The sequence below is a fragment of the Castanea sativa genome, chromosome 12 (genome assembly GCF_040712315.1).
Source record: "Castanea sativa cultivar Marrone di Chiusa Pesio chromosome 12, ASM4071231v1".
NCBI lineage: Eukaryota > Viridiplantae > Streptophyta > Magnoliopsida > Fagales > Fagaceae > Castanea > Castanea sativa.
The window spans coordinates 10,153,856-10,161,897 of NC_134024.1; the positions used below are offsets into that span (position 1 = coordinate 10,153,856).

Sequence of the window (8,042 nt, forward strand, 5' to 3'; positions counted from 1 at the left end):
TGGATTCGTAACATCCAAGATTTATACTTTCAATGATGCTAAATAGATAGGAGATTCTACTAATCCCAAATATATAATTTTTTTGCCCAATTGGTGTTACAAAACCCTAATTAGATGTTACAATTACATAATACTTGATTCAATTTGATTAGATCCATAGCGGATTGAAAAACCCTAATTAACATAATAAACCTAATACCTAAAAACCCATATTTTGTAAAATCTTATCATTCTGATCAAACTATGACTGAATTGGGAGTTTAAATATTTAATTGAGACCCTTAATTACATTATTGAGTAATTAATTTGATAGATTGAAAGCTGGAACACAAAATCCCCAATTTAGGCATAAAACCCTAATTCTAATATGCCAAATATCTAATAATTTGTTAAGCAGCGACTTTTTTGATCAATTTTTTGTTTAAATCTTCAATTTGGGCCCTAAATTTCATGATTTATTGATCAATTGGAAGAAAATATAAGTGTAACATGGAAATCCCTAAATCAAGGCCTAAACCTAACCCTAACTTTAAGGTTTCTCTAATTTCAACCAAAGCAATAGAATTTAAATAAAATTGACCTCAAATCTCAAATCTGGGAATAATATGCCTGCTTACTTATCTGATAGTATTTTATTGAATGAAATGTGCGAAGGATCCAAAAGGGTCAAAAATATGAATTTTTTACATTTTCGGGTGAGGTTTGCCAAAATCCAACAAGGCAACAGGGGGAGAGAGAGAGAGAGAGAGAGAGAGAGAGAGAGAGAAGGCTGGTTTAAATTAATGGAAGCCGACCAGTCCTTGTAGGTTCTGGTTTATGGTGTTTTGGTAACTATTGATGATTTATAAATTTAAATTTAAATATATTGGTTCTTTTTTTTTTCTCTTTTCTTTTTTTTGTGTGTGTATATTACATGCACTGCCTTCAAAAAAAATTGACATATATGGTTTATAAGCTATTTGATAATTTAGAAATTATATCCCTAAAATTGCAACAGCATACATAATGAGAGTTAGTATGGTTGGTAACCATGCAAATCAATGATACACAAGTTTCCTTCGACCCAAAATTTTCGTAGCAATGATATTGCACCCTCAAAAACCAAAAATTTTCATTATAGAAATCCAATATACTTTCTGTTTATTCCAACTCCACCATGATTTAGGATGAAAGTGTGTGACCAATGTGCCTAAATTCATTATTTGCAGTTATCAATCATATATTTGAGTCACCATGCCATAGTGAGCAAGATGAAAACTTCCTAGGCACTTGATTTCATTTATGTTCTGTGGTTAAAAATATCAAAGCCCTGTATATAATTAAGCCTGGTTGCTTGGTAGGATGAGAAAGATAATGATAAAATGAACCCAGCAAAAGAGACATGGTTCTTCTTCCCCCCCCCCCCCCCCCCCTCTTTTTTTTGTGTGGAAATAACTGAATATTTTACTAGAAAAATATACATGTATTAATATACTACCAAACACCATCTGTTACAATGTAACACTAAGCTACTGTTTACACATCACTCTCCTCTTAGTAAAGAAACTTTCATTACACTACACATGTTCACGGGAACATTCAAAACTCTATATTTTGTTCCTCCCATGTTGAGTAGCCAAACACTCATTGAATGTCACCAACTTCTTAAGTCCATTGACAAATGCACCTCATAGTACAAGCTTAAGCTTCACCTCTCTCAGAGCTTGGAGGTTTTGTAGAGGCCTCTAAATCATTGCCATCTGAGCCTCTAAATTTTAAGAAATTTTCATCATCTTTGTCATCTGTGCTGCCGTGTCCTAGATGAAACCATTTCCTGTATGGTTTTGGCTTTCTCTCACTGATGGCAATAGCAAGGTCATTAGGAAAAAGGTCTTGGAGAACGAAGGCATGCCAGATAGTTGTTATAAGCAGAGCTGTAACTGTAAGCGTAGCAGTGGCTGAGAGGATGACAGACAGGGCTTGGGTCAATACACTTGTGACTTCATTTGAGTACCTAATGGTTGCAATGGCAGCACCAGTCATTGGAAAAGTGTAGGCCCACCATGCCATCGAAAACCTGTGGATTTGAAAAGAATATATAGTATCAGAAAAGTGAACAAAAGGAGGTGGAACAATACTTATGCAGCTGAGAAATATAAGTCATATCATACGTGAATCCTCGGAAGAAATTAAGCCGAACTGCCTGCAAAAACACAGAAAAATAAATAGTTCAGAAAACCGTCATAACAATTGATCATTAGTGTTTGTGCTAGGGGGCAACTACTTATATTTTGGCACCAAGTCAATACTAAATGAAGTGTAATTTCCGTTCATGGTGAAGGCATTAAAGTGGGAAATTGTTTACCAAATTATAAATTTCTCTTTTTTACTAATACTTAGATTCTTTAAAAAGGTTTTTGGTCATATTAAATTTGACCTCTCTGTCTTGCTTGCTTTTGTACCTTGTTCATGTTTTACAAGTCTTCTCCCTCACTGTTTTGTAATGCATGATAAACTACCACTTGTCCAAAAAGCTTAAGCTTTAGGGAAAAGTGGTAATTAGTCATCTGTTCTAGATGCAACAAAAGGTAGCAGTACACTTAAAAATATGTGCGTAAGCATACGTGCATGATGGAGGATTTAAATTAGTTAGCAGTAATAATCTGTCCATCTTCATTAGAAACTGACCAGTGAGAAATAAAGGAACAGGCCAATGAAGTAAGCAATCCGTGAACCATAGTCAAAGGTTCCTTGAATCTTTGTCCATGCCATTGAAGCAACGCTTGGTGCTGCCACAAACAGAAAGAATACAGGGTGTAGCTCTTTTGGAAGTGTCTCATTTGTTGGAAGCCTCTGGTAGAGAGTTACAAATAGAACTATGTAGTGAGCCAACCCAATAGCAAAGAAGAATATAGGCCCCTCTTTTAGGCCCATCGATGCACCTAGTAATGCCCCCACAAAATTTCCAACAACGGAGAGATGGTTTGAAGGATTGGCCACCTTTGATAGCCTCCTTCTGCCTCCTGACATCCACTGTCCATAGATCTTAAGCTCAAGACAGAAAATTGGTGTCATGAGAACATACCAAAGAGGTTGAGGCAGGTTTGTAGCAACTGAAGGTGGCACTCCAAGAGCTAAAAACAAGAGGGATATCCATGGGGCAAAGAAGAAGTTGATACGGATAGGGTGGTAGTACTCGCGACGAACTGCTTCAAAGTAGAAAATCACTTTTAGAAGGTAGATGGAAGCAACAGTTGCTACAAGAGCAATAGAAATGCACCATAAAATGAGATTTACTGTCAGACTTATGTGGAGAAATTTTGTGGAGGCAGTGGTGGCCAGAGATTTCCACATAATTGCTTGGCTGGTAACACCAAGACAGATACCAAATGAAGAGATGGGAAACCGTAGAAAAAATGGCCATAAATCGTCATTTGGAAGCAGTATTTCCTCTGAAGCCTGTTAAAAGAACCAATACATGATCAAGGTGCAAAACAAAATATGGCTTCTTTTGAAGAAAAACAAGATCATATACAATTATATGAACAATGTGAAACACATAGGTTGCATAGTCACCAGATATATAGCAGCAACCAAGAATTGATGACTATTCTTTATGTAGAAAAACAGTCAGTTAATCATTTGGCAATGAAAGTACAACCCATATAATGTACATAAATGGAGCATCCAAACTTGATTAAAGCTGTGACTAACCAAAAAGATTTCCTCATAATCATACTATTGGAGGGTAACTTTCATATCACTTAGTTGCAGTAGCAATATTTACACGCAAACAGAGAAGAATCTATGTAAAATGCTAGCATGAGCAGTAGCACATGCTTGCTTCTTCTTTTTTCTTTTTTTTTTTTCTTTTTTTCAGGTAAGCACATGCTTGATGTGTTGCAATAGATACAAACATTGTTTTCATAATTTATTAGGGAGGTAAGGCTGGCCTTGCTAAATATAAAATCAAGCCTTCCATGTTTACGAAGCAAACCTCCTATTTATTTCAAAATCAATGTAATTATTGGATGGCCTAACTTTGTGAATTGTGCAAATTCCCAGATGTGGCTGGACCCAAAATATTGAGAGAGAATAAAACAAGAAGTAAAATGTGCATAAGGGTGGAGGAAAGAAAACACATACCTTAACAGTGTCCAGCTCTGGCCCTTCCAAGGCATCAAAGTATCGGTCCACAGGCAAATTCCTTTCAAATTCTGTTTTATGCACTGTGTCATCCTTGGGTCCAGCTTCCTGTGGCAACTTTCCACGTAGTTGTGTGAGCTGCCTCTCAAGTTTCCCGGACCATGTTTTGAAAGAATCAAATCTATTGTCTTTAATCCTTTTAATACTTGGGTGGTATGCAAATTTTCCATCAGTAATTGCCTCCTTAAATGCAGGGCCTGTTACAAGTGGCTGAGAATGATACTTCGAATATTTTGATGGTTTGCTTCTAGCAGTCTTGGTTACACCAAAAGAGTCTGGAATTCCATCCCTAATAATTGTTTCGCCACTGAAGAGAACTCTTTTGGTGTTCGGTAAGTGAACATTCACAGGAGATGAAGGCGTGCTGATAGAAATAGAAGGTACCCTTTGATGATGGTGAATGGGTTCAGATTCAATGCCCTGCCTTAATATAGAAGTTGTTTCAGTTCCCTAGTATAACACATAATAGAAGTATATATTTCTAATCACTATATAATCTTTATTTTCCTATGTGACAGTAATAGAACGATAATAGAACGTCGCCACACAGCAGATCTTGCAGAGCAAGATCTGAAAATAGTAGTTATTATATTTAAATGCTTATTCGGCCATTCTAGTCCTGCAGAATCATCCGAGAGACATGAATCTAGAAGTGCCAATTCCTTTTCAATAGGAACAGGATTATAAGAAAACGTACATTAGTTGTTGGACTGAAAGATCCAGATTCGCCTGTCTGACACTGATCATTTGTGGAGCTAGCCATATTAATGTCATCAAAGCCAGCTACTTTATTTGATGATATATAGTTGAGGAGAGATGGGACCTCAGTGGAATTCTGCTGTGCAGAACCCATATGTGTGTTGTCTTCCATGTTAAGAAAAACACCTGAAAGGCAGAACAGGAGTTCAGTTATATGAGGCTCTCATAATAAGTGAATACTTTGAATAAAATCAGTTAAAGATATTACACACGTTAAGAAACTTTAATTGCATTAATATAATTAACAACTGATGCAGGTGTGTTTGATCATGTATATGTATACTTAATCTGCCAATGGATTTTCATAATAAAAGTGTAATCAATTTCTTCAAGAAGAACTTGGTAAGTGGTGCCGAAGAAATCAAAACACAGATGCAGATGCTAATGTTATTGAAGGGGCTAGCCTTGAGTTGAGGAATCCAAGGTTAACAAGTGACAGTAATTACACAAGGAGAATGACTGAATTGAAAGTAGCACCTAATAACAATCAAAATTCAACTTAACAACACTTTGTGAGAACTACATATAGTCTTTATTTTCGTCAAAATTAACAATTCCTCATGAATTCTACCATGTTTGAAAATCAAAATCACCATCTAGATACTAGTGGAACGATAATTTTGGGAAAGCACACTCACATAACAACAAGAATTTTGATGTCCAATTATCAAGTGAAGAGCTAAGTTTAGAGTTCAATAATGCCAAACCAATTTTTAAAAAAGAATATATTGAAGACGTAGAACATGATGAATTCTTGCCAGAAGTCAAGATAGAAATCAAGATAATATTTTGCAAGTAGTTGTTGAAGAGGCAAAAGGGGAAAAATATGGAACTGATTAAGGAGAATGGAAAAAATCATGAATTTGAGAATGTTAGAAATTCTGCGGAAGATTTGTCAAAGTTAAATATAAGTGTGAGCCTATAACCCTTAAGTCTCATGATCCTATTGACAATTCAACAGATACATTGAATTTATAGGAGTAGAAGTTTTTTATTTTATCTTCAATCCTTTGTTGATTAATGTTGTAAATCAATTAAAGGACAATGGGAAGAAATTTTATGCCACACTATTTCAAGGACACGAATTTCAAAACTGGATCAAGTTATTGAAGTATTTGAAGGATCTATTTATTTGGAACAAAGATTTCTATTTCTAGAAGAAAACTTGAGATCAAATTTTATCCAAGTACAGGGGTCTAATGCAGGATAAAATGTAGGGTTCTATTACTATCATTTTTAATTTTTGATATTTTCCTATAATTTTTGTAATTTTAGAATATAAGATTTTATTTCATTGAGGTATTTTAAATATTTTTATAGTCAATTTATGGTAGGGTATTATTTAAGATTTCTTTCTTTTTTATTCTTTCTTTCTGGTAGATTCTAGGCTTTTCCTTGTGCACCCAAAGATAAAAGGAAGTTTTCACCCCTCTGGTTGATTTAGTATTGTTAAATCAATTTTGAACAATTAACCAATTATATATTCAAATTAAATTCTGGTTAATTGCAATAGGAAATTAAATTACCAAAAAAGAAAAAAAAAATAATTGAGACATGCAATTTGATAATGATGTGAAATACCACACACCCAAAGGGAATAACACACCACGGGTTATCACAAATATAATGAATATTTTCACCTATAGAATCAAATTAAAGTTTACAATAGAAACAACCCTTACATCTAATGCTAGCTCAAGTAGAACTCACAGTACTCATGACCCCACAAATTTCTCCAAGCCCCTTAGACTATTCTATCATGAAATTCTCCCTACAAGCTTGGTCGACTTTAGTGTGCCCTTGTATATTTTTGCATGTAGGACTCGATATTCAACTCATTAGTCGATTAAATGGACCTTTAAGAGTATCAGGTTTTTTGATTCACGATCAATCAAGACTCAGTTGAGAGTCGATTGAAGGCTTTTTGTCAATCGATCGAGTCAATCAAGAAGTGTGATAAGATTACGAAAACAGCTTTTCCTTGAGCTAAACTTAGGTCTTTGTCTTGAACTTGAGTAAGAACATTACAACATAACAAAACTTAACAATCTGTTATGGTTACAACCTTACTCAATATTTTTTTTATTGATGGTAAATTTTGACAAATTCACTATTAGATTACACTTCTTTTTATAATCTCTATACTTACAAATTTTCAAGAAAATTAAAGATCAATAACTATGTCATCAATAAATTATTTAAATTACAAGTTTTTATAGTTTAAAATTATGCATAAAATATAAGCTTATAAATCATATAGTAAATAATATCCGATAGACACAAAATTTGATATGTGTATTAAAATGATAAAGAACATGCAATTCAACGGTTAAATTTTCAAAATATGAAATAATATTTATTTTATTAAATAAAGTCTACAACTAATTTTGTAGTTTTAGGCTACGACTAATTTTACATCTAAACTTTATTATAAAGTTATTGATTTTCTCAAAATGCAAACATTATTGTTATCTACTGAAACTTCTATCAATAAAAGCAATATCATAATGGAATCCAAGCAGACATTAAAAGCTAGCTATATCTGTATAGGATTAGAGAAGAACAGTGCAGGAATAAAAGACTGAAAATCCTAACCTCAAAGTTACTGCTATATCAAAAATGGTTTCTACTTAACCACTTCTTGGTTTTCATGCAGCAAAAACTCCACGTTGCACTCAAGCACCAAAGATACTGAATCCTTTTCTCTTCTCTCGAGCAGATGAGTCACTAGATAGTTCAGAAGAAGGCCATATTTGGGCTAAAGAAAAAAAAATGTGGTTTAAGAAAACAAATAAGCGTAACTACATGTCTTCCAACGATAGGAAACAGCATATATAGTCTAATGTAGGCCCTGGTTACGTCAAATGCACTTCATGTTTGATATAACTACGGATAATTTATTTGGTAACGTGAGCTGTAATATAAAAACTGGCAAAAATAAACTGTACTCCAGCGATGTGAGAATATGTATAGTAGGCATACAAAGCACGGCATGAATGATTTGTTATGATTTTATCACCCTTAAAATCATATTCTTCTATTCTCTAATAACAAATTAGGTTGATTATATGATCAGCAACAAGAGCTACCTTTGACTG

The 8,042-nt window shown here is 34.1% G+C and overlaps 1 protein-coding gene across 2 annotated transcripts; it reads right to left on the reverse strand.

The window, feature by feature from the left end:
• Positions 1 to 1,479: 1,479 nt before the first annotated feature.
• On the reverse strand, positions 1,480 to 7,805 carry LOC142621050 (S-type anion channel SLAH2-like). 2 transcript variants are annotated; one of them, XM_075794367.1, is made up of 6 exons: positions 7,540 to 7,805; positions 4,883 to 5,070; positions 4,126 to 4,605; positions 2,668 to 3,438; positions 2,151 to 2,182; positions 1,480 to 2,056 (listed from the first exon to the last, which is right to left on the reverse strand). In XM_075794367.1, exons 2-6 carry the CDS (start codon positions 5,054 to 5,056, stop codon positions 1,681 to 1,683), a joined length of 1,833 nt encoding a protein of 610 aa, XP_075650482.1. In that variant the 5' UTR covers positions 5,057 to 5,070; positions 7,540 to 7,805; the 3' UTR covers positions 1,480 to 1,680. The 2 variants fall into 2 exon arrangements, with proteins under 2 accessions (XP_075650482.1, XP_075650483.1); XM_075794368.1 differs by lacking the exon at positions 7,540 to 7,805 and adding an exon at positions 5,583 to 5,750.
• Positions 7,806 to 8,042: the final 237 nt, after the last annotated feature.

Bases quoted from the DNA above. Each gene is read 5' to 3' on its own strand.
- LOC142621050 (XM_075794367.1), bottom strand. From the start codon at position 5,056: ATGGAAGACAACACACATATGGGTTCTGCACAGCAGAATTCCACTGAG. The intron at 4,606-4,882 runs GTACGTTTTCTT...ATATTAAGGCAG, and splicing joins CTTTCAGTCCAACAACTAAT to GGCATTGAATCTGAACCCAT. The intron at 2,183-2,667 runs GTCAGTTTCTAA...GTGTTTTTGCAG, and splicing joins TGTTCCTTTATTTCTCACTG to GCAGTTCGGCTTAATTTCTT.